The 27,455-nt window shown below is 40.9% G+C and overlaps 1 protein-coding gene across 1 annotated transcript; it reads right to left on the minus strand.

Moving 5' to 3' along the window:
• Positions 6,838–19,416, minus strand: LOC109826047 (B-cell receptor-associated protein 31-like). The gene is made up of 2 exons (XM_020392995.1): positions 18,765–19,416; positions 6,838–7,422 (listed from the first exon to the last, which is right to left on the minus strand). Exons 1-2 carry the CDS (start codon positions 19,048–19,050, stop codon positions 7,061–7,063), a joined length of 648 nt encoding a protein of 215 aa, XP_020248584.1. The 5' UTR covers positions 19,051–19,416; the 3' UTR covers positions 6,838–7,060.

A 27,455-nucleotide genomic window follows, 5' to 3' on the forward strand; every position in this document is an offset into this window, starting at 1 on the left:
TCACAGCACACTGGATTGATGAAAATTGGCAAATGTTTAAAAGAGTTGTTTCTTTTATTGCAATAGAAGAGTCACATACTGGTGCTAATGTTGCAAATTTAATAATTGAAGAACTTATGAAATTAGAAATTTCACAAAGAATATTTTCTCTTTCACTAGATAATGCAAGTAATAACAATGTAGCTGTTGATTTTATCAGATCATCTTTATCATTGCCATGTCATGGTGATCTTTTTCATATTAGGTGCATCTGTCATATTTTAAATTTAATTGTTCAAAGTGCATTTACTGAAATTAAACCCATGATAGAAAAGGTTAGAACAGTTGCTTACATGCATAGTGCTTCTGAACAAAGACTTAAAAGATGGAAACAATTTTGTAAAAGAAAAAATGTAAAGCCTAGACTAATTCCAAAAGATGTTGACCATAGGTGGAATTCCACATATGCAATGTTAAGTGTAGCAATAGAATATAAAGACATTATAACTGATTTTATAAACTATTATGCTTCTAGTTCTAGTTCTGGTAGCACTTATGGAATAACTGAAGATGAATGGACAGTTATATGTAATTTAAATAAAATGTTATAAGTTTTTTATGATGCTACAATGTTATTATCTGGCTGTTATTATCCAACCATTACTTTAGCTGCTTTACAAATTTTAAATATTCAAAATTTTTTTGATAAATATCGTTTGGATGCTACTTTTGGACCTATGGTTTTTGAAATGGAGAGCAAATTTAATAAGTTACTTTAGGCCTATTCCTCATATTTTGGTTTGGGGATTCTTATTGATCCATGCTTGAAGGATATTGGCCTTCGAAGTTTGTTACAGTCATTGTATGGTGGACAGGTTATAGACTTAGATGATGGAACCACCCTGAATGCTACTACTCATCATTTACTTATTAGAAATTATTTTCAAACCTTATATGATGAGTATGCAGCTAGACATGGTGTAGCTGCACAACAGTCTGCAGCTTCGGTTTCTTCGAGCTCATCCCGAGCCCGAGGTAAAAGTGTAAGTTTTGATAGGTATGCAATGGTAGCTGAGCTAACTGGTGGATCTGGACTTGGATCGTCATCATTGGAGGTTTCTGAAATAGATGAATATTTTTCTGCTTCTTTAGTTAGATGTCAAGGAAATGCTTTAGATATTTTGCAATGGTGGAAAGTATATGGATCAGTTTCATATCCTATACTTTCCACCATGGTTCGTGACTTACTAACAGTGCAGGTTTCGACGGTAGCTTCGGAATCCGCCTTCAACACAGCAGGTCGTTTGATCGACGATCACAGGACATGCTTGGATCCGTATACTGTACAAGCGGTGATGTGCTTACAAGATTGGTGGAGGTACGAGAAGCGAACGCAAGGCATCGATCGGATGGCTGGAATTGAAGATAAATTTGAAGAATTGGGACTAGCAGATAGATATAAAGAATAGATTGTAGTTTTTATATCTTAGCTTAAAATTTGTAAAGCATTATTTTAAAAATAATTGCAAATGATAGTGATATAGGTGAGTAGGTGCCAACCTAGTTGGGATTTACTTATCTATTGTGATGCGATTAATTCCAAAATAAATTTGTACTTGTAATTTATAAATGATTTATTAGTTATTAATAAAGAATTTATTTTTATTATTTTTTATTTATAATTTATGCCATTTTAAGTAATTAATAAAATTATTGTTTTTATTATTTTTCTAATCTTTTTTTATAATTTAAAATTTAAATAAAATTGAAAAATTTTGGAAAAAAAATAAAAAAAAATTAGCCGAGCCAGCCCAAAACCCGGCCCGGTCGAGTCCGGGTCCGGGTCCCGGTTTTGCCCGGCCCGGGCCTGGATTTTCGGGTCGGGTTGGGCCGGGCCGGCCCGGATGGACAGGCCTATCTATGGAGCTCCTACAAAGAAAGAAAGTTAATATGGAACAATATTCTTCAGTTGGCCTCATCCTTCTCTAGGTTGCGGGTGTGCATTGGCGATTTCAATGCTATTCTCTCCCCTGATGAGAAAGCTGGAGGCAAAACTCCTTCCCCATCTGATCCTTGTGATTTCAACTCCTCCATCTCCAACTCTGCTCTGATAGTTTTAGGCTATGATGGTCTGGCTTTTACTTGGTCGAACTGACGTCAAGCTCACTTAAACGTCAAAGAATGGCTTGACAGATGATTGGAGACTCGCTTTCCCTTCCGCGGCTGTCCTCCACCTCCTAGCTACGTACAGGCAGCGATCACTGCTCTACCCTGGTCTCCCTCGTCAGCAAACAAAAAACTAAAAAGAAGGCCTTCAGACTAGAAGTTCGGTGGCTCAGTCATCCAAACTTCATCAAGACTATCGCCGCCTCTTGGTCCATTCATGCATCCTTACCTCAGAAAGCTTCAAAAAGTATAAGAGATGCAAGGAATGAAGCCTCCCTTCAACTCACCAATTCATAATCTCCCCGTAGCAGCTTTGGTCGTGATTTTGTGGTTTATTTGGAAATCCAGATGCAACGCTATTTTCCCCGAGGTACAAAACCTTCTCCAATTGCCACTCTTACTCTTGTGGAGGTTTATTCCCGTTTTCATTCTCTTGGCTTGGACAACCTCTGGATCCCTTTTCAACATTTGTTCACCCTCTTCGCGGATAGCTCCACATTTGAACAAGGTGGAAATTAATGTCATGCTGCCTAAAACCTTGATTGCGCGGCTTTTAGGATAATTGCTCGGATCATCTTGACAACCACATTCTCTCTATAATACCTTTGGTCCTCCTCTACCACCGCCCCCTCCCCCGCATGCTGAAGCTCACTCTACTCATGGGATTATGCCTTGTGCTAAAGTATGGCTGGATGGATAATATTTTCGAATCTATTTGCCTTGTCCTTGTGCTCATGCTACACGGAGTAATCACCTACCCGCAACATCTCTAATCAATCTTTGATGAATGCTAGACTCTCTTTAAATCTTTTATATGCCGGCCATGTTCTGTTGAGATCAGGTGGAGACCAAACCTCTGCAGGCGAGCGGAGCTGCAGGCGAGGCGAGCTCGAAGTCGCGACGGCTTCAGGCGAAGTCGAAGACGCGCAGGTGAGCTCGAGCTTTGGGTGAACGCGATGGTGGCTTTGGGCGAACGCGACCCTCGCTCGACGAACGCGACCCTCGACACCGACCCCCGCGTTCGCCTCCCACCCTCGCGTCGGACATCCGCTGGCGACAGGCTGTCGCTAATCTCAGTTTAGAGATTCGCTCTTGATTTGTAATTTCTTGTTAGAATTAATAAGAAATTATCTGTGTGGCTCCCGAGGACGTAGGCAGTTGCCGAACCTCGTAAATCTTGGTGTACTGTTCTCTATACTGCGTTTCTGTTGTATTAGGGGTTTCAGCGTTAGATTCCCAACAACTGGTATCAGAGCGTGAAACGATCTAGAGGAAGTCAGATTCAAGTGGGAGCCATGGCCGCAGATGAGGGAAAGGTGAGAATAGAGAAGTTTGATGGATCAGATTTCGGATTCTGGAAAATGCAGATAGAGGATTATCTGTATTAGAAAAATCTATATCAACCTCTCTCGGGGAAGAAGCCGGAGGGTATGAAGGAAGAAGATTGGAATCTTCTAGACAGAAAAGCCCTCGGGGTTATTCGTTTGACGTTAACCCGCAATGTTGCTTTTAACATTGCAAAGGAGAAGACCACAGCGGGTCTTATGGCAGCACTCTCAAATATGTATGAGAAGCCATCAGCCTCAAATAAAGTCCATTTGATGAGGCAGTTATTCAATCTGCGAATGGCGGAAGGTGCACTGGTAGCACATCATCTCAATGAACTCAATATAGTCACGACCCAATTGAGTTCAGTTGATATTGAGTTTGATGAGGAAGTTCGAGCGGTGATCCTTTTGTCTTCCCTACCAGAGAGTTGGAACGCTACAGTCACAGCTGTGAGTAGCTCGTCGGGAAAGAAAAAGTTGAAGTTTGACGACGTTCGTGATCTGGTTCTCAGTGAGGAGATCCGACGGAGAGAGTCGGGTGAAGCTACAACCTCTTCAGTATTGCATACAGAGTCAAGAGGTAGAATTTCAACCAGAGGAAATGGATCAGATAACAGGAGATCCAAATCCAGAAATCCCAACAGTTCGAAGGCTATCGAGTGTTGGAAGTCCGGGAAAACCGGGCACTACAAGAATCAGTGCAGGAGTGCACGGGAGGAGTGGAAGGCAAATGTAGATGTGAACGTTGCCTCCACCTCAGGAGGAGATGATGCGCTGATATGCTCTTTGGAGAGCAAGGAGGAGTCTTGGGTATTGGACTCGGGAGCATCATTCCATGCTACTTCTCAGAAAGAATTCCTCGAGAAGTATATCCCCGGAAACCTTGGAAATGTATATCTTGGTGACGATCAAGCATGTGCCATTATTGGCAAAGGTGTAGTGAAGATTAAGCTGAATGGGTCAGTATGGGAGCTGAAGGATGTCAGGTATATTCCCGACCTGAAGAGGAACTTAATCTCAGTAAGCCAGCTGGCTAGTGAAGGCTACACGACATGGCGATGACTGGAGGATTTCGAAGGGCGCAATGACGATTGCCAGAGGTAGGAAGACTGGTACCCTGTATATGACAGCAGGTGCACGTTGTTCGATCTCAGTTGCAGCAGGCAATGAGACTTCAAAGCTGTGGCACCAGAGACTCGGTCATATGAGTGAGAAGGGGATGAAGATTATGCACACAAAAAGAAAACTCCCAGGTTTACAATCAGTAGAGATTGATATGTGTGAAGAATGCATACTTGGAAAGCAGAAGAGAGTCAGCTTTCAGACAAGTGGCAGCCCCCTAGGAAGCAGAAGCTAGAGCTTGTTCACTCAGATGTTTGGGGACCACCAATCACCGCGTCGATTGGTGGGAAACACTACTTCGTGACTTTTATTGATGATCACTCTCGGAAAGTATGGGTTTACTTTCTGAAGAAAAAGTCAGAAGTGTTTGAGGCTTTCAGAAGATAGAAAGCCATGGTCGAGAATGAGACCGGTTTGAGGGTAAAGAAACTCAGAACAGACAATGGTGGTGAGTATGAAGACACCAGATTCAAGAAGTTCTGCTATGAGCACGATATCAGAATGGAGAGGACCGTGCCCGGCACGCCTCAGCACAATGGTGTGGCTGAGCGTATGAATAGAACGTTGACAGAGAGAGCCAGAAGCATTCAGATGTAGTCAGGTCTACCAAAGCAGTTCTGGGCAGAAGCAGTCAACACAGCAGCTTACTTGATCAACCGAGGTCCATCGGTTCCATTGGAGCACAGAATACCAGAAGAGGTATGGTGCGGAAAGGAGGTAACCCTCTCACATCTCAAAGTTTTCGGTTGTGTAGCTTATGTGCATATAAGTGATCAAGGCAGGAATGAGCCTGATCCCAAGTCTAAGAAATGCACATTCATCGGGTATGGTGAAGACGAGTTCGGCTACCGCATTTGGGACAACGAAAACAAGAAGGTGATCAGGTGCAGAGATGTGACATTCAACAAGAAGGTGATGTACAAGGACCTGCACAAGATAGATGACGATGACTCAGAGAGCGAGTCAACATTTGTAGATGCAGATGAAGTTCCGGATAACCTCTCGGAAGAACCCAATGCAGAAGGTCCTCAGCCAGAAGAGCCTGTTGGACAGAACGGTGCGCAGGAGCCCGACGCACCAGCTCCGATATTGAGGAGAACTACTCGTCCTCCTGTGCCTAACAGCAGATACATGAATTATATGTTGCTGACAAATGGAGGAGAGTCTGAAGGCTTTGATGAAGCTTGTCAGAGTGGAGATGCGAGCAAGTGGGAGTTTGCTGCGAAAGAAGAGATGAAATCTTTGATCTCCAACCAGACATGGGAACTAGCTAAGTTGCCCATGGGGAAGAAGGCACGTCACAACAAGTGGGTGTATCGAGTGAAGAAGGAACAAGGTGGTTCCAGAAGATACAGAGCCCGACGAGTTGTCAAAGGATTTCAACAGAATATCCAAGGAAGAAATGATCCAGCGGATATGTTGACAAAGGTAGTGACCTTTCAGAAACTGGAGTTGTGCGCAACTTCAGTTGGCCTTCATGCATAGATGATGAGGGCGGAGCCACACAAGAGAGGAGCTTGATGGGATAGCCTGTTGTTGTCAGTTTGATCTCCAAATGGGAGATTGTTGAGATCAAGTGGAGACCAAACCTCCGCAGGCGAGCGGAGCTGCAGGCGAGGTGAGCTCAAAGTCGCGGCGGCTTCAGGCGAAGTCGAAGACGCACAGGTGAGCTCGAGCTTTGGGCGAACGCGATGGTGGCTTTGGACGAACGCGACCCTCGCTCGACGAACGCGACCCTCGACACCGACCCCCGCGTTCGCCTCCCACCCTCGCGTCGGACATTTTACTTTTGATCTCCAGCTCTCAAATAGTGATTTGAGGGGAGATAAAGAAAGTGATTTAAGAAGAGAGAGAAAAGAGAAGAGGGGATTTTATTGTGGGTATTAACACTGTAGCTACAGTGATCATTTGAGGAATCTCAGTTTAGAGATTTGCTCTAGATTTGTAATTTCTTGTTAGATTAAATAAGAAATTGACTGTGTGGCTCCCGAGGACGTAGGCAGTTGCCGAACCTCGTAAATCTTGTGTACTGTTCTCTATTCTGCGTTTCTGTTGCATTAGAGGTTTAGGCGTTAAATTCCCAACATGTTCGTCGCTTGGGTAATATACATACACATTTATTAGCTCAATTTGCTAACTGATACAAATGTACCTCCTTCTCAAATGTCTGGGATGGTCCACACTATATCTGTAATCAAATGATTCTTGATGCAATGTAATAGAATCGCTTTTGATTCCTTAAAAAAAAGGAAGCATTAACTTTCATGAAGAGACTTACATTAATAATACTGAGAACCAGATCACAACACACTTAATGTAAAATCACTGCTATCCATGTTCAGAACCAATTCAATTATGTACGTTAAAATTTACAGCACCACTAAAAGAAAACCGCGAAGATCAAACATAGTTTCCACCAACAAGAAACTTTAACCTTTTTTCTCTCCGTTACTTCCATGAAGTTCTCATCCTCTCAAGGACAAAGCTTGACCCTGAAGAATTTGATTATCTTCCAAAAGGCGATCATATTCGAGAAGCAATTCTTCAGACTGCTTCTGTAGAGAGGAAACATGGGCTTCAGCTTCTTGGGCTCTTTTCTCTTGCTCTTTAGATTCCAATTTGAGCTTTCGTAACTTTTCATTTAGGCTACTAATTTCATCCTTGAGCTTCTTCACCTCATTCAATGATTTGTCCTCCTTTTCTTTGGAATCTCTTCTAAGTCTTTCTACTTCTTCCCTCGAAGAAGACGCTGTTTTCCGAAGAGTGAGCATTTTGTTGAGGTAGTGGTGTAATCGATCAATAACAAGTGCAAGGAAAAGAGTGTAACCTGCAAATTTTAATGATAAACTTCAGAATACACTAAAAAAACTTGAAATTTAATGCAAATTAGATAGCTTTAATTGGTGGGCGGACATAAATTTTGAAATGATATCTGTGATAGGTAATAATTGAAAGACGGGCCCTAAGTGCAAAAACAGGAGGCGTGTCGAACTTAAAAAACATGCGACATTACTGTTAGAAGTATCAGTAGAATGTATATATGTTACATCTGATAGGGTTATATGACAGTCAAGGAATTTAGATAAAATCACTGAAGGTTAGAAAGGAGAATATGTCAAAATACCCAATAAAATAGCTTGAAGTCGTTATATCTCTATTATAATGTTGTCAGGATCAAGTTTGTGTCAAGATTGACATGCATTCAAGCCGGAACGGTCTGAATCCTAGATTGCCATCTCCTTGTCCATTTTTCTAGAACTTTGTATAGTACCTTATATGAAAGATGCCCGGAAAAAAAAACCAATCCGTTCTATTCAAGTAAGAATATATAAAATGAGAAATATAGCACTAGTAGTCAGGCACCATAGCGTTATTTATACGCTTGTGGATCATTTTCCTTGATATGCTAAAAATTTGCATGCAAAACTTCAATCTCCTTCGTAACTAATGTTTATGAGAAAGACAAAGAAAAGAAGGGGAAGACTTAGCATTTATTTAACTAAATATTGATCTCTATGCAGCACCCATTACATCTGCAAATAAGAAAAAGTAACCCTGCAAATCTGCAAAACCAAGATTCAAAAAGTGAAGAATTCAAGACCAAGCTTGACCAGTAAAGCAGGTCGAAGTAAGAGAAATATCTTCCTATCACTACAGTGGCAGAGCCAGGAATTCCAGGGGGGTCAAAAAACAATTTGACGCGATAACATATAAAATATTTTTTGAACAATTGATTGACATGATGACATCTAAACATCATCACATAATACAACTTTCAAAACCACATCTCAAGTTAGAATAGTGTTTACAATAACACTCTTATTGCATTCATTTTCTGAAACTCAAGACATCTTTCTCATTAATATTGCAAAAATATATATTATCCAAATATAAGGTACCACAATTAGTCATATACTCATATCCCATTCTGTTCCGAAGGTCACTATTAATAATTTTTAATGGTGAAATCCTCTTTCAACACGTGTCGGTGCAACGGGTAAGATTAGTGCCAACACCAACTTACACCAAAGGATATAAAATATCCTAATTTTCTACAAACAACTTCTTAGCAAATTTACCAAGCCCTTCTATTTCAGAAAAATCATGATGAGTAGCTACATTACCAATGTACTTCTCAGGTTGATTGTTAAGGTCGTGCGTGTTAGAATTGGGGGTGGAAACCAACCTCCGCCGGCGACGAGGAGCTCCGACGAGCTCGGAGATGTCGCGACCCTCAGTCGAAAACGCGACCCTCAGCCACGACGAACGCGACCCTCGATTTGGCGGATCATCGCGTTGAGCAGCTCGACCCTCGCGTCCAGCTCCGACGCTCGCGTCCAAAACACCGACCTCGGCGTTGCAGCGTTCCCACCCTCGCGTTTGGGTGGGCCGTCGTCTGTCGCCAGCCCACAATCCCGCCTATAAAACCCCCCCTCTTGCCCTCTGTTGCATTAGGGATTTAGGCGGTTAAATTCCTAACAACTGGTATCAGAGCGTGAAACGATCTAGAACAAGTCAGATTCAAGTAGGGAGCCATGGCAACAGATGAGGCAAAAATGAGACTTGAGAAATTTGATGGAACAGATTTCGGATTCTGGAAAATGCAGATAGAGGATTATCTGTATCAGAAAAATCTGTATCAACCACTATCGGGGAAGAAGCCAGATTCTATGAAGGAAGAAGAGTGGAACCTTCTAGATAGACAAGCCCTCGGAGTTATCAGATTGACGTTGACTCGCAATGTTGCGTTCAACATAGCGAAGGAGAAGACCACGGCAGGTCTTATGCCAGCTCTCTCAAATATGTATGAGAAGCCATCAGCCGCAAATAAAGTTCATTTAATGCGGCGGTTATTCAATCTGAAAATGGCGGAAGGCGCGTCAGTAGCACAACACCTCAATGAACTTAATACGGTTACAACCCAATTGAGTTCAGTTGAGATTGAGTTTGATGAAGAAGTTCGGGCGTTGATATTGTTGTCTTCCCTACCAGAGAGTTGGAACGCTACAGTCACGGCAGTGAGTAGCTCATCGGGAAAGAAAAAGTTGAAGTTCGGCGACGTTCGTGATTTGGTTCTCAGTGAGGAGATCCGACGGAGAGAAACGGGTGAAGCTACAACCTCTTCAGTATTGCATACAGAGTCAAGAGGTAGAAATTCAACCAGAGGAAACGGACGAGGAAAATCAAACTTCAGAGGTAGATCAAAGGACAGGAGGTCCAAATCAAGGAATCCAAGCAACAGCTCGAAGGCTATCGAGTGTTGGAATTGTGGAAAGACCGGGCATTACAAGAATCAGTGCAAGAGTGCACAGAAGGAGAAGGAGGCGAAGGCAGAGGTGAATGTCACCTCCACTTCAGGAGGAGACGACGCATTGATATGCTCTTTGGAGAGCAAGGAGGAATCTTGGGTGTTAGATTCAGGAGCGTCGTTCCATGCTACCTCTCAGAAAGAATTCTTCGAGAAGTATACCCCCGGAAATCTTGGATACGTATATCTTGGTGATGATCAACCATGTGCTATTGTGGGCAAAGGCGTGGTGAAAATTAAGTTGAACGGGTCAGTATGGGAGCTGAAGGATGTCAGGCATATTCCCGACCTGAGAAAGAATTTAATATCCGTAGGCCAGTTGGCTGGCGAAGGATACACCACAACCTTCCATGGAGATGATTGGAAGATCTCAAAGGGCGCAATGACGATTGCCCGAGGCAAGAAGACTGGTACCCTGTATATGACAGCAGGTGCACGTTGTTTGATCTCAGTTGCAGCAGGCAATGAGACTTCAAAGCTGTGGCACCAGAGACTCGGTCATATGAGTGAAAAGGGGATGAAAATCATGCACACAAAGGGGAAACTCCCAGGACTGCAGTCAGTGGAGATGGATATGTGTGAAGAATGTATACTTGGAAAGCAGAAGAGAGTCAGCTTTCAGACAAGTGGCAGAACCCCCAGGAAGCAGAAGCTAGAGCTCGTTCACTCAGATGTGTGGGGACCAACAACCACCGCGTCCATTGGTGGAAAACACTACTTCGTGACTTTTATCGATGATCACTCTCGGAAAGTGTGGGTCTACTTTCTGAAGCATAAGTCAGAAGTATTTGAGGCTTTCAGGAGATGGAAAGCTATGGTCGAGAATGAGACCGGTCTGAGAATAAAGAAGCTCAGGACCGACAATGGCGGTGAGTATGAAGACACCGGATTCAAGAAGTTCTGCTATGAGCACGGGATCAGAATGGAGAGAACCGTGCCCGGCACGCCTCAGCAAAATGGTGTAGCTGAGCGAATGAACCGAACGTTGACGGAGAGAGCCAGAAGCATTCGAGTACAGTCAGGCCTACCGAAGCAGTTCTGGGCAGAAGCGGTCAACACAGCAGCTTACTTGATCAACCGAGGTCCATCGGTTCCATTGGAGCACAGAATACCAGAGGAGGTATGGTGCGGAAAGGAGGTAAAACTCTCACATCTAAAAGTTTTCGGTTGTGTAGCTTACGTGCATATTAGTGATCAAGGCAGGAATAAGCTTGATCCCAAGTCAAAGAAATGCACTTTCATCGGCTATGGTGAAGATGAGTTCGGCTACCGCATTTGGGACAACGAAAACAAGAAGGTGATCCGGAGCAGAGATGTGATATTCAACGAGAAGGTGATGTACAAGGACATGCACAAGACTGATGACTCAGAGAGCGAGTCCACATTTATAGATGCAGATGATGTCCCGAGTAACCTCTCGGAAGAACCCAATGCAGAGGGTCCTCAGCAAGAAGAGCCTGTTGGACAAGATGGTGCGCAGGAGCCCGACGCACCAGCTCCGATATTAAGAAGATCTTCTCGTCCTCCTGTACCCAACAGGAGATACATGAACTATCTGTTGTTGACAGATGGTGGGGAGCCTGAAAGCTTTGATGAAGCTTGTCAGTGTGGAGATGCGAGCAAGTGGGAGCTTGCAATGAAAGATGAGATGAAGTCTCTCATATCAAACCAGACGTGGGAACTAGCTGAGTTGCCCACGGGTAAGAAGGCACTCCACAACAAATGGGTGTACCGGGTGAAAGAGGAGCAGGATGGTTCCAGAAGATATAAAGCCCGGCTAGTTGTCAAAGGTTTCCAGCAGAAGGAAGGAATTGACTACACCGATATTTTCGCTCCCGTGGTGAAGCTAAATACTATCAGGACCGTGATGAGTATTGTAGCAATTGAAGATCTTCATCTCGAGCAGTTAGACGTGAAGACGGCGTTTCTTCACGGAGATCTAGAAGAGGAGATATACATGCATCAACCAGAAGGTTTCTCAGAAGAAAAGAAGAAGAACCTGGTGTGCAGACTCAAGAAGAGCTTGTATGGCCTGAAACAAGCCCCAAGGCAGTGGTACAAGAAGTTTGACGGCTTCATGCACAAGGAAGGTTTCCAGAAGTGTAACGCCGACCACTGTTGCTACTTCAAAAGATATCAGTCCAGCTATATCATCCTACTGCTGTATGTTGATGATATGTTGGTTGCAGGAGCAGATATGAAAGATATCAAGAGTTTGAAGCAGCAGCTGTCAAAGGAGTTTGACATGAAGGACTTGGGTCCAGCGAAGAAGATCCTCGGAATGCAAATCACGAGAGATAAGAAGAGAGATCTCTTGCAGTTATCTCAGACAGAGTACATCAACCGTGTTTTGCAGAGATTCAACATGGGCGATGCCAAGCCTGTGAGCACACCCTTGGCTAGCCATTTTCGTCTGTCGAAGGATCAGTCTCCTCAGTCAGAAGAAGAGAAAGAGAGTATGGCTCAGGTACCTTACGCCTCAGCTATCGGAAGCTTGATGTACGCTATGGTCTGTACGAGACCAGACATTGGCCATGCAGTGGGAGTGGTCAGCCGGTTTATGTCGAATCCAGGAAAAGCTCATTGGGAAGCGGTCAAGTGGATTCTGAGATATCTACGAGGCACCACACAGAAGTGTTTGCACTTTGGTAAGGGAGAGGTAGAAGTGCAAGGGTACGTAGATGCAGACTTCGGCGGCGAAGTTGATCACCGAAGAAGTACCACCGGCTATGTATTCACCGTTGGAACTATAGCTGTTAGTTGGATGTCACAGGTACAGAAGATCGTTACCCTATCCACTACAGAAGCTGAGTACGTTGCAGTGACTGAAGCCAGTAAAGAGATGATATGGCTTCAGGGTTTGTTGACAGAGCTGGGATTCAAACAGGAGAAGAATGTTTTGCACAGTGATAGTCAGAGTGCGATACACTTGGCGAAGAATTCAGCATTTCATTCCAGAACGAAGCATATTGCGCTTCGGTACCACTTCATCAGATCCCTGTTGGAAGATGACGTGTTGAAACTGGAAAAGATTCCAGGAAGTAAGAATCCAGCAGACATGTTAACGAAGACGGTGACAGTTCAGAAACTGGAGTTGTGCGCAACTTCAGTTGGCCTTCATGCATAGATGATGAAGGCGGAGCCACACAGGAGAGGAGCTTGATGGGATAGCCTGTTGACGTCGGTTTGGTTCCCAAGTGGGAGATTGTTAGAATTGGGGGTGGAAACCAACCTCCGCCGGCGACGAGGAGCTCCGACGAGCTCGGAGATGACGCAGGTGAGGTCGACGGCGAAACCCCAGGCGAACGCGACCCTCGGTTGATGGAGAACGCGACCCTCGTTTGGGGCGAATCCGACCTCGGCGTTTTGGCCCGACCCTCGCGTTCGAGCGCTCCGACCATCGCGTCCCTCGACGACCCTCGCGTCCAGGCACTCCGACATCCGCGTTTTTGGGCGGGCGCTGGCGACAGGCTGTCGCCAGCCTGTCAATATTTCGCGCTTATTTCGATTTCTTTCTGGCGGCGGAAGAAATTAACGCAGAAGCGTTCATCACCTTCGACCAAGAAATCGCAGCAGCGATTTGATTTTTCATCTCCAGCACTCAACTGAGTTTTGAGGGGAGAGATTAAGAAGAGGGTTTAAGGAGAGAGAGAGAGGAATTAATTTGGGGCTTTATATAGTGGGTTGTTTAATTATTCTCAAGTGAGATTTGAAAGGGGTTTATTCCCTTTAATTATTAACACTGTAGCTACAGTGTTCATTTGAGAAATCCCAGTTTAGGGATTTGCTCCTAAATTGTAATTTCTTGTTTGATTAATAAGAAATTATCTGTGTGGCTCCCGAGGACGTAGGCAGTTGCCGAACCTCGTTAAATCTTGGTGTACTTTTTCTATACTACGTTTCTGTTGCAATCTTGGTGTACTTTTTCTATACTACGTTTCTGTTGCATTAGGGATTTAGGCGGTTAAATTCCTAACAGTGCGAGCTCTTTTGAAAAAACTTTAGGATAAAACTTGGCCAACCGAATCAATTTTTTTTAATTAAATGAAGAGAATGAGTTATTTGGTTTAAGTCATGTCACACAAAAGCGACTCCAGATTACAATTATCTAGGACGTATTGAATAATTCAACTTGATACAGAGAGGAATAGAAAAAATTAAGTTTCAGAAAATTGAGATATCTTATGTATTTTACTCCTTAGATATGAAATTACTATTAACAAATAACCATACATACTTGTTTTTTTAATCATTCCAAGGTGGGGCTTTTAAGGCCCTTTGGCACCAATGTGGCTCCACCACTGTATCTATATCACATTTTCTTTCATCTTTTCATCTTTTCTCTATAACTTTAAAAATAGATAGTAACAAAAGCATGAACAAGAGGTGCAAAAAAAATGTATCCGCTGATATGTCCGTGTTCGTGCTTATTAGGATAGAAATATAGTCATCAAATATCTATATCCAATTGGATATGCTTACAAACATGAATATGTAGTGAAATATCTGAATCAATATCTGAAATATCATAATATTCATTGATCATATAGTTGCAATTTTTTTAATCCTTAGATTTGAGGTTAATTTTGATGATTAAGAAATCTAATCTTAGTTTTATGATATAACGAACATATTAATGAACTCTCTTGCATTACATGAACTATATTTTTCTTTAAATCTTATATGGTTTTCTCATATCTGTTTTGTATCCATATGTATATTTGCATATACATCTGCATGTATATCCATATCTATAATCACTTTTAGGGCCTATTCGTTTATTTCCTAAAAACCAATAAATGGAAATGGAAAAGGTGGAAATCTCAAAATAATCCATTTCTTCCATTTCCATCCCTAAAACTCACCGTCTAGAATAATCCGTCTAGGATGTATTCTAGACGGTTTTTATTTCCGTCTAGAATATTCCGTCTAGGTTATATTCTAGACGGAATTTCCGTCTAGAATACTACATCCTAGACGGAAACATACTAGACGTGTATTCTAGACGGAATTCCGTCTAGAATAAACATTCTAGACGGAATTCTTGGTATCCTAGACGGAATTTTCCGTCTAGGATACCTCATTATTTAGCAGTGAGAGAGAGAGAGAGAGAGCATTTCAGGTACGCATAACTGCGTACGCATTCAGCTAAAAAAAACGTGAATAGTCAGCGATTCAGGGTGAGCAAGGGTTTATTTGCAAAAATCCAGCGCCTTTGTTAAATAAATGGGCAAATTTGCAAAATAGACCGTTTTTGGAAAAAAATTAGCGAAATAGACTGTTTTTGGAAAAAATTAGCAAAAAAAATCTCAAAAAGTACTATTTCCTCCATTTCCATCCCTAAAACTCACCCACAACATCCAATAAAATATTATTTTCATCCAACAACTCATCCACATCATCTAATAAAATATTATTTTCATCTAACCACTCATCCACCACATCTAATAAAATATTATTTTCATCTAACAACTCATCCATCACATCTAATAAAATATTATTTTCATCCAAACATCACTCAACTCATCTCTTTTCATCATTTCAAATCACTCACATCATCGAATAAAATATTATAACAATTCACCTCATCTCATTAACATTTCATTTCTTTGTTTTCATCCCAAAAAGTTGTGAAAACACTTTTCTTAATCTTTCTTCACATCACCCAATAATACAATGACAACTCATCTCATCTCATTTCATTTCTTATTTTTAAGAATGAACCAAACAAAAGAAAACAACAAAACTACAGGAAATAGGTTTCTTATAATTCATTTTCTTATTTTTTTTCGCCAACCGAACAACATCAAAACTATTTTTCTTAAAAAATCACTCACATCATCCAATAATAATGTGACAACTCATCTCATCTCATTTCTATTTCTTTGATTTCCTTTTTTTTTAGCCAACCAAACAATTCAAAAACCCATTTTTCTTAGAAATAGTTTTCTATTTCTTTGATTTCATTTTTTTAAGGCAAACGAACAGGCCCTTAGAGGATAAGGGTATGAGTTTTCCTTATTGAGACATATTCTTATTTGTATCTGTATCTGTGATTAATAAACGTTGATATTGGGGGATTACTCGCCGATGGATATATCGAGAGAACAGGGCACCTTTCGCGTACATGTCGAGGGGTCCAATTGAGAACGCGTTGGCAAGTAGATAGACAATCTAGGTTTGTTTTGTGATTATTATTTTTCCATGATTATATTGCTAAATATTTCATTCCGATTGTTATATTGTATGGGGGCAGCTTCTATTGCATATGATGCCTTGAGATCGACTACCGAGCAAAAGGTAAGGAATACATTTTTTTATAAGTTCTAACGTATGAGCGTCAATGATTGCGGGGACATACATGGATATGCTCAAGTCGTGCACATGACAAAGCCGGACATTCATAGCAGGTTCAAGTAAAGGATAATGTCATGCCTTCACAACTTCACTGACAACTAGACGATGAGATCATACAAGCTCATGTTAAAGGGGAACGGGGATGAGAAAAAGGAAGGAGAGGGAGGGAAAGGCAGAGGAAGAGGAAAGTAGTACTTACTATTTGCTAAATTAAGTTAATATATGTTTGTTTCGATTTATGAATTGAGTTGATATATGTTTGAATTTTGAAGCACACGTTCTTTGTTTTCTCTGTGTGGTTGTATGGGTGGTTAGTTTTATCATGTGTGGTTGTATGAGTTGCTTGTGTTTATGATTAAAATTTGATTTGGACTGCGCATGATGTAACAGGGAAATTGTCAAAGTGGGAAGAATAAGGAGGTGGCGTCTATCATATGGACGGGGTTGGTAACCCCGACTATTGTGTACACTTAGCCAAAAGACTTGTAGCAATAGATCATAAGTCTCTGCCAAATAGTTGGGATTGGCAACCTCGACTATTTTGGTGTAGGGTTCAAATTTAGTTCGTGACGACCCCGACTATATTGAACTGCTATCTAATTGGTCGGAGTTGCCAACCCCGACCAGTTAAAAGGTAGCTCAAATTAGTCGCGGTCGGCGACCGCGTCTAATTTGACTTGCATTCTAATTAGTTGGGTTTGCCAACCATAACTAATTAGAAAGAGGGTTTTTTTAAATCGACCCAATTTTTAGCCGCATTGTGGAAGTGGCCAAAACTGGGTCGACTTCTGTAAATAAGTTGGCAAGGGTCGGTTTTAGGGAATAAAATTGTGAACAGATCTACTTTGAAAATTTCTCCTAAGAATCAAATCTAGATCATAAGATCCACAAGGATCTATGATTCAAGGAAATTTTGGATGTGGAAAGAAGAGCAATGATACGATCCACCATCAGGCATAAAAACTCAAACATGCTTACATTAGAACACGACCCAATCTACAATATGCGCATGAATACGTAGATTGCAAATTGTCTCTGTCTGTTGCTTCCTCTACTATGAATCAAAGTTGTGGCATGCTCCCATAAGAATAAAGCTAACAATGAATTGGAGACATAATACCCTTCGAAACCAACGAAGATTCACTGAAACGTTGAAAGTATCCTTTAGCATATTATGAAATCATTGTCTACTTGGAAAAACCAGGAAATTCACCATATTAAATGTTTTATAAGGCCTTTCAATGCCCCATCTGATGAGGCCTTTTTCCGTATAAGCTCTTCTTTCCATATTCAAAATTTTATTGAACCTAACAAGAAGTAAGTTAGAATCATCCAATGTATCTGTAAAACATGTTAAATATAACAGCTGCCAAAATTTCTAAAGTGCCAAATAACTTGTTGATCATTTTATTCCACTGAGACCACCCTCTTTAATCAAGTTGCATCTTCTTAGGTACTTATATTCACATAAACTTTCATTCGATGGAAACAGCCAATAGTGCTATTATGTACCAAATATTAGAACAATGCATATATGTATCTTAGACAACCAACTGATTTAAAATTTTGCTACTTAAAACTGATTTAAGGATAATCAATCACATCAAATATCAGCAAAAAAACACTTTTTCCAATGGTAAAACTAAGAACTACCGCAATTTGATTGAGGTGCTGTAACACTATAGAGCATTTTCTTCCACCATAAACTTGCTGTTCAAACGACTCGTATCTTCCAAACTATTTATGTCCTTGCAAATTTCATTCGACAGCAACAGTAAATACTAATGCTCTTAGTTTACTACAAACAATAAGAATAATGCATATCCTATTCTAGACAATTTCCTCACCAATTTAAAACTTCTCTGCTTGAAACTAATTTCAAGAGAGCCGATCATACCAAATATCAAGTATTAAAAAGAACACTTTTCACTCTCGAAAATAACAACCATCAAAATTTCTGATCAAGGTTCTGAAAAGCTTGTAAAGCACCTTTCTTCTACCAAGAATACACTGGTCAATCGACATATATCCCAAAGTAATATATCCTTATGAATTTCATTCAATCGGAACAGTAAATAGCAACGCTACTACACAAGAAACATAGGGAAAATGCACATCTCTATTCTAGACCATTTCCCAACCAATTTCAAATTTTACTACTTAAAATGACACATTTCAAGATAATCAATCATACCAAATGTCAACAAGTTAACACTTCTTTCAATGTTAAAAACCTCAACTATCAAGATTATAGTCGAGGTGCCGAATCACTTGTATCAAGACCACCCTCTTCAGTACACTTATATCTTCTAAAGAACTTGTATCCTCGTGAATTTCAACCAGTTGCAACCGTAAATATTAATGCTATTCCATACCAATTCTCTTGCAAAATATTCCTACAAATTAAATTTTGTTACTTACTGATTCCAGCAAACTCGATTACATCAAGTTACCGCACAAAAGAAAACGCTTTTCCAATCAAAAGATCAAATTAAGAGCATTACCAATAAGAGAAGCCTCAAGAAGATGAGTCCTCCACAGAACCTGATCCATTGGAGTCACAGTCCCGAGCTTCAACCCTCTATTCTGGATCTTAACAATGCTCGCAATGCTCGATAACAGGATCACTGACATTGTGCAAGCCAGCGTCTTCACTGTGGCTGGACCTTTACCAGTCTTAAGCTGGTCCAGCATTCTCATAGCCAGATCTCTCAATGGCCCAATCTTCACCATTAGAAGGAACGCTACAGCCCCCTCGGCAAAAAGCACCAGAAATAGCAATTGGATCATCACTACAAACCTCAGATTTCACAATACCCCGCCCGCACCTTCGTATCAAAAGAAGACTTTTAGAGAAAACCCACTTCTTGAATTTCCTTCTCGGTGAAAAATCAAATATTTGCAGCTGAATTAAGCTAAAGATCAGATTTTTAGAGGAACCCAATACTTGAATTAACAGAAGAGGCTTAATGATGAAGCCAGATCAAATCAATGACGCTGCAGAAAGAAGTAAACGAAGTGGGAATTTTTTTAAGCAGAGGTCGGTTTGAAGGGATTTCTTCAAGTATACAACCTGGGATCATCAGGACAAACGGGGGAAAAGAAAGCTCAACTCACTTCCTTAATTTAGCCATTATTTAAGAGAACTTTCTTTATAAATCCAAAGGTTTAACTTGTTTTATTTTTCAACCAATCCGCATTTCTAAACCCAAAAACCGATGCTTACTTACTTTTAAGCCACTAATAGAGCCAGTGATATGGTAAAATTGTTGATTTCGGTGGTGGAGAACCAAACCTGGAATCGAAAACTGCACAGAAATTCCCTTATCGGTCGACCGACACAAGCCCGTTGGTTGACCGATGTGAAGTCAAGAAAAAGCCCGCCGATCGACCGATGTGAAGTCAAGAAGAATTACAGGAGTTTCGGGTCGGTCGACCGACGGGCTTGCCCCGGTCAACCGATAATGTGCACGAGAAGCAAACTGTAGTAAAACGTTCTGGCTGGTCGACCGAAGCTACTATCAGTCCACCGATGGTGATCAACCGGTCGACCGATGTCGGTTTTTCCAATTTCCCAGTTCGGGTTGGAAACTGTTTTGGGCTGGGATACTATATATATCTTGAATGTTTTAGGGTTTATATGACATACAAAAAAGAGGGTTTTTGAGAGGACTTTGAGAGAGAAATCTTACTGAGAGAAAAGCCTATTTGCGAGCATTGTAATCTTCTTTAATTAATCAAGAATTTCCGGTGTGGCTCCCGAGAACGTAGGCACGTTTGCCGAACCTCGTTAAATCTGGTGTTTTCTTCTTTTGTTCTTTATTTCCTGTAAGTTTTTCTTTTATTTGTTGTGATTTCTCACTTGTCTACTTTCGACACAATATCCGGAAGGGCACGGGTTGTGTGTTCAACCCCAACAACTGGTATCAGAGTTTCGTTCGGCAAAAGTTTGTGTTTTGAAAGAGATGGCAGAAGAAAACAAATCAAAGATCGAGAAGTTTGACGGATCAGACTTCGTCTACTGGAAGTCACAGAAGGAGTACTATCTATACCAGAAGGATCTTTACCATCCGTTGATGGGAAAAGCTAAAGGAAAGAAGAAAGATGAATTAGACGAGGACAGGGAAATACTGGATCGGAAGGCTCTAGGGCAGATTCGGTTGTCGCTCGCCAAATTAGACACCCATAATATATTAAAGGAGAAGACGACGTTGGGGCTTATAGAAGCGCTCGCGAAGATGTACAAGCAACCGTCAGCCACAAATAACATGCATCTCGTCAAGATACTCTTCAACCTCAAGATGGCAGAAGGATACTCCTTCACGTTGCATTTCAGCGAGTTCAACACGATCATTGATCAACTTATCTCAGTCGATATCACGTTTGATGATGAAGTGCAGGCCCTATTAATTATATCGCAGTTGTCGGATAGTTGGACAGGTTGTGTGATAGCAATTTGCAACTCGGTGGGGAAAGGAGAAGTTGAATCTGAACGAGGTTGTTATCATGATTCTATCCGAGAAGGTTAGAAGAAAATCGTCCAAATCAAAAGGTTCAGATTCAGCCCTAAATCTCGAGCAGAGAGAGCAAAGTCAGAAGAAGGATAACCAGAACAGGAATAGGTCGAAGTCCAATAAGAAGAGGTCGAACTCAAATGTTAAGCCTATCAAAGAGAAGTGTTGGAACTATAGCCAGGAGGGCCATATGTTTTCAGCCTGCAAAGCGCCAAAGAAGGATGCGAATGAGCAGGAGGCTCATATCATGCAAGATATCTTGATCCTTGCTATAGCGACTCTGACTCATGGGCTATTGATTCGGGAGCCTCATTCCATGCTACTGCTAATAGGAAGCTTCTTCAGAACTATGTAGCAGGGGACTTTAGGAAAGTATACTTGGGGGACAACAAGCATTGCAGTATTGTTGGAAAAGGTGACGTGCAAATTCAGATGAAGGGCTCTAAGTGGAATCTGAAGAACGTCAGACATGTACCGAAGCTGAAGATGAATCTTGTTTCGGTTAGCCACCTTGGAGCGGAAGGCTATATTTTAACATTCATCGGGGATTTGTAGAAGATCTCCAACGGTACTATGGTGGTTGCCCACAGCATAAAAACAGGAATTCTCTACCTCACTTCACATGTGAGTGACATCTCGCAGTTACAGCTGGCAAGGAGAGTGCAGATCTGTGGCACAATAGGCTAGAACAATGAGTGAGAAGGGTGTGAAGATTCTACACTCACAGGAAAAAACTAACTGGCATCGATTCAGTTGAAGTTGGTGTTTATGAGGATTGCATCTACTGGAAGCAGATGAGGGTTAGCTTTCAGACGAGTGGAAGACCACCTAAAGCTCAGAAGCTAGAGCTTATCCATACAGATGTCTGGGGTCCAGCTAGCGTATCTTCTCTTGGCGGTTCGGCATACCATGTCACCTTTATCGACGATCACTCGAGGAAGGTGTGTGTATACTTCATGAAGCATAAGTCAGAGGTGTTCGGGATCTTCAAGAAGTGGAAAGTCATGGTAGAGAATGAGACAGATCTAAAACTGAAGTGTTTGAGATTGGACAATGATGGAGAATACAAGCTGGAGGAGTTCAAGAAGTTCTGTGGCTTGAACGAGATTCGTTTAGAGAGGACTACTCCAGGTACACCACAACAGAATGACGTTGCAGAGAGGATAAACAGAACATTGACAGAGCGTACGAGGAGCATGCGTTTACATACATGTCTACCTAAGACGTTTTGGGCAGACACGGTGCATAGCTTATCTGATAAATCATGGGTCATCAGTTTCATTGGATTTTGAGATTTTAAAAGAGGTTTGGAGTGGCAAGAAGGTTAATCTCTCACATTTACGAGTATTTGGTTATGTGGCATATGTTCATATCAGTGATCATGTCAGGGACAAGCTAGAAGATAAGTCACAGAAGTGTACATGCATTGGATATGACATTGATGAGTTCGAATATCGTCTTTTTGAGATGAAAAGAACAATAATTCATTAGGAGTAGAGATATGATATTCAATGACGAGGTGATGTACAAGGACATGAACAATGCCAAGGATATCCAAAACAGTGCGAGCGGTACTAAAAATGCAGGTGGATCCGAGTACATGGATTTGGAGGAACTTCCAGATGGGGGAGATGGTGTTAGTTCTGACCGAAGAACGGAGGAGTCTCCAAGTGCAGAGACTACTATCCAGGACGTGGAGCTTAGGAGGTCATTCAAGGTGCCCAAACCGATTTCCAGATATCTTTCGTCAATAGACTATTTACTTTTGACAAATAGTGGTGAACCAGAATGCTATGAGGAGGCTATGCAAGTTAGTAAATCTCAACAATGGAAGCAGGCGATGCAAGAAGAGATGGATTGTCTCCACTCGAATGAGACTTGGGAGTTAGCCCAGCTACCTACACAAAAGAAAGTCTTACATAACAAATGGGTCTATCGGGTCAAGCAGGAGAGTGATGGAAGTGAGAGGTACAAGGCCAGATTAGTTGTGAAAGGGTTCCAACAGCGGAAAAGAGTAGATTATACAGAGATATTTTCCCCGTCATGAAGCTTACAACCATCAGAGTGGTGTTGAGCTTAGTACTTGCTGAAAATCTCTACCTTAAACAGATGGATGTGAAGACTGTCTTTCTTCATGGTGACTTGGATAAAAAATCTACATGAAGTAACATGTTGGCTTTATAGAAGAAGGAAAGGAAGAGATGGTGTGTAGGCTTAAGAAGATCTTGTATGGTTTGAAACAGGCTCCGAGACAGTGGTATAAGAAGTTCGATAACTTCATGCAGAGCAATGGCTATAAAAGATGTAATTCAGATCATTGTTGCTATTTCAAGAGGTTCGATACCAGCTATACCATGTTATTATTATATGTTAATGACATATTAGTTGCAGGATCATGTTTAGAGGAGATAAACAAATTGAAGATGCAGTTTGTGAAGGAGCTTGCTATGAAGGATCTGGGTGCAGCAAAGCAAATTCTTAGGATGTGAATCGGTCGAGATGAAGTTGAAGGGACGTTGAAGTTGAGTCAGGCTGAATACATCGATAAGGTACTTCAGAGATTCAACATGGAGAATGTCAAGCCCGTCGGCATGCCCCTTAGAAGTCAATTCAAGTTATCTGAGGAGCAATCACCCAAGACATATGCAGAGAAGGAGCACATGAGTAGAGTGCCATATTTATCAGCCATTAGTAGTCTTATGTACACGATGGTTTGCATGAGATTGGATATCGCCCACGCAGTGGGAGTTTGTGAGCAGGTTTGCAAGCAATCCAGGAAAGCAGCATTAGGAGGCCATAAAGTGGATATTGCGATACTTGAGAGGGACTACAGATATACCATTGTGTTTTAGAAGGAAGAAATTAATACTGCAGAGATACGTAGATGCATATTTCGCCGGTGATCATGATACGAGGTGAAGTACCACATGGTATGTTTATACCTTAGTGTTGACAGCAGTATGAACTGGGTCTCACATTTGCAGAAGATAGTAACATTATCCACGACTGAGGCAGAGTATGTCGCAGTGACTGAAACCAGCAAGGAGATAATTTGGTTGACCATGTGCCTGGAAGAGTTGGGTTTGAAGCAGGGGAATGACGTTCTTTATTGTGATAGCTAGAGTGCTATACACCTTACTAAGAATCTAATATATCATGCCAGAATAAAGCACATCGACGTACGTTACCACTTCATACACTCGCTGATAGAGGACGGGAAACAGTTAGAGAAGATTTTAGGGAATCAAAATCCTACGGACATGTTAACGAAAGTAGTGACCATCGACAAACTGGAGTTGTGCATAACTTTAGTTGGTCTTCATGTGTAGAAGATAAAGGTGGAGCCACACTAAGAGGGCGGGATCGCCAAGATGATATTGATTGAAGAATGGATTTTTCCGGGTAGGAGAAGATGCTTACGAAGATGACGGGAGTTCGGGAGAGCTCGTTGATGGCGGTTTGGTCTCCAAGTGGGAGATTGTTGGTTTTGGGAGTGAAGAACCAAACCTAAAATAAAAAAACACAAACTGCACAGAAATTCCCTTATCGGTCGACCGACACAAGCTCACCCGTCGACCGATGTGAAGCCAAGAAGAATTACAGGAGTTTCGGGTCGGTTGATCGACGGGCTTGCCTTGGTCGACCAATAACGTGCATGAGAAGCAGACTGTAGGAAAACGTTCTGACCGGTCGATCGAAGCTACTATCGGTCGACTGATGGCGATCAACCGGTCGACCGATGCGATGTTATCGGTCGACTGATGTCGGGTTTTCCAGTTTCCCAGTCCGGGTTAGAAACTGTTTTGGGCTGTGATACTATATATACCTTGAATATTTTAGGGTTTATATCACATACAAAAAGAGGGTTATTGAGAGGGCTTTGAGAGAGAAATCTCAGAGAGAGAAAAGCCTATTTGGAGCATTGTAATCTTCTTCAATTAATCAAGAATTTCTGGTGTGGTTCCCGAGGACGTAGGCACGTTTACCAAACATCGTTAAATCTGGTGTTTTTTCTTTTGTTCTTTATTTCCTGTAAGTTTTTTTTATTTGCTATGATTTCTTACTTGCCTACTTTCGACACAAGATCCGGAAGGGCACAGGTTGTGTGTTCAACCCCAACAAAAATATAATAATTTAGACCCAAATATCAGTGTTGAGCACTATTTAGGTGCAAACCGATCAAACAGATCGAATTTCGGCAGTTCAACTTAGTTTTGAAAATTTTGCAATTCAAATAACTGAACCGACCGATCTTTACATGATTATTTATAAACTCAATGATCTTTCTAGGTGAAAATATAATTTATTCTAATATTTTTATATATCATAGATAATTAAGATTCAGTTTTAGCTTGTAAAGTAGTTGATTTAACGAGAATGCTTTTCAACTTAAGATATAAGATGACCGATAAGTTTGAAAGAGCAAAAGCGTTGTCTTTTAAAAATTCTCTAATTTGACATATTTGTTCCCACACCGTACTGTTAGATCTACATCATAAAACTTGAGATCTAAAACCATATAGCCATGATTAATTCAAAGAGATTAACAAGGATCTAAAAGAGCGGAAGCTTATACCTGAATCCATTGCTTGATCTTGATTTTGGGTTTTGGATCTTTTATACCTGAATCCATTGCTTGATCTTGATTTTGGGTTTTGGATCTTCTAACCTTAGGGTTTTCTCTAAATCCGAATTTCTCTCTTAGATGGGGGTGAAGAGAATTAGAGAATGTAACCCTAGGTTAGGGACCATAACCCCTTATTTATAGATGTTGTACTTTTGTAATTTAGCCCCTCAATAAATCACAATTACAACCTGGTATCTGCACATATAACCCCATGACTTATTTAAATACCAAATTAACCCAACTTAATTGATCACTTTAGTGGGTTATCCTGAAAGATAGCAATACACATTGATTAATCATATGTGCCCACAAATAGATTTATTAGATTAAATCCAACACGTACAAACCAAACCAAACCGACTTGGTTTGGTTAGGTTTACTTTGAATCTAATTTAGTTCGGATTGGTTTTTAAAAAATAGTCAAAACCGACCAAACCGACTGTTTACACACCAATACCAATTATAGAGTTCACATCACGTGTGTGTGTGTGTGTGTTGGGGGCGGGGGGGGTTGGGGGTGGGGGGGGATGTTTTGGAGGGCTTGTTTTTAGAAGCTTATAAATCGTTCTAGTTTTTTAATGGCTTTTAACTTTTATGATAAATTTTTTATTAAAGTTGTATGGGTAGGATGATCATTTACTTGGTCCAACCTAGCTTATATATATGAGCTTATAAGCTAGTTTTTCAAAAGTTTGGGAATCGCAAATAGGGCTCATAAGCCGGTTATTGGTTATTTACCAAACGGTTAGATAGGCAAAAGCTGTCTTAAAAGCTAGTTTTAGCAAAAAATAAGCTCTCCTAAACACCCTCTTAATAGGAACAATTTGGACATTTTTAAGTATCACGCAATTTGTTTGAATTCTATCAATCATATCAATGTGGATTTCAAATCCTTTGCCATGTAAACATTTCTTCAGATTGATGTATGGGTATCTAGATATCATATTCATTAGAGAATTCATAGAACATTTTGAAAAATTGATAGAAGAATCAAAGGGATACCAGATTCTTTTATTTCTTTGGAGACTAAACTTTGATACAAGTGGGAATATAAAAATCGATCGCAACCCATGCTCTTTATTTTGAGTGTAGCAGAGAAAGGTGAACGAGACGAACATGGTTTGCGACTTTCCAACCTCCAAGAGGACCATACTTGCAACTGTTTTTTTTTTTTTTTTGAAGTCAGAGATGACAGATTTTTTTAGTAATACAACATCATTATCTATTTTATTTAAAATCAATTATTGTTGCTGATGATCACTGGCTAGACAATTCTATAGAAATAATAATAATATTAATATATATTTTAATTGTGTTAATTTTATAAAACCCCTGGGATTTTCGCGTATAGTCCCTCCTAAGTGTTTTAATTCCACAAACTCCTCAAATCTTTGCGGGATTTTGCAGATGAACCCCTGAGCTTTTTTTATTCTACTAAATTTCTTGAAGATTTTTCGCTCTTACTTCCGAAGAAATATTATCAAAGTCATCGTCTCACATGTCAAAACATGTGACCAAAAAAGGCGAGAATATCTCTTGGCTATCAAAAATTAATGAAAATATTAAAAAGGATGAAAGGACAATTTTGTAGAGGTTAAGGGACATTTTTGACTTTTTGGTCACCTGCGTGGCGGGTGACACCTAGAATGGTGTTGTTCTTTCGGAGGCTAAAATGAAAAAACTCATCAAGGAGTTTGGTAGAATAAGAGAAGTTTGGGGGACATTTATCTACAAAACCCCTAAAAGGTGAGGGGCTTTCGTCAAATTAAATCAGGAAAGGGGTTATTTGCAAACCCCAAAGTTAAATTAGACCATTTTAATTAGCAACAACATATATGTAAATAATTGTCACGGTATCCATTAAAAAAAAATTATCACATGCTCTTTATCATATTCATAAGCACCACGCAAAATTCATTTTTAATGGGAACTAGAAACCTTTGAGCTAATAATTGTCAAAAAGTTTTGAGAACGATGGCTGCAAGTTGGTCCTTCCTTGGTACCTAAACGGGGCTATCGTCTTGGAAACGAGGCTAGAATTGTTCGTCTTCAAA

The sequence above is a fragment of the Asparagus officinalis genome, chromosome 10 (assembly GCF_001876935.1).
Source record: "Asparagus officinalis chromosome 10, Aspof.V1, whole genome shotgun sequence".
Classification (NCBI taxonomy): Eukaryota; Viridiplantae; Streptophyta; class Magnoliopsida; order Asparagales; family Asparagaceae; genus Asparagus; species Asparagus officinalis.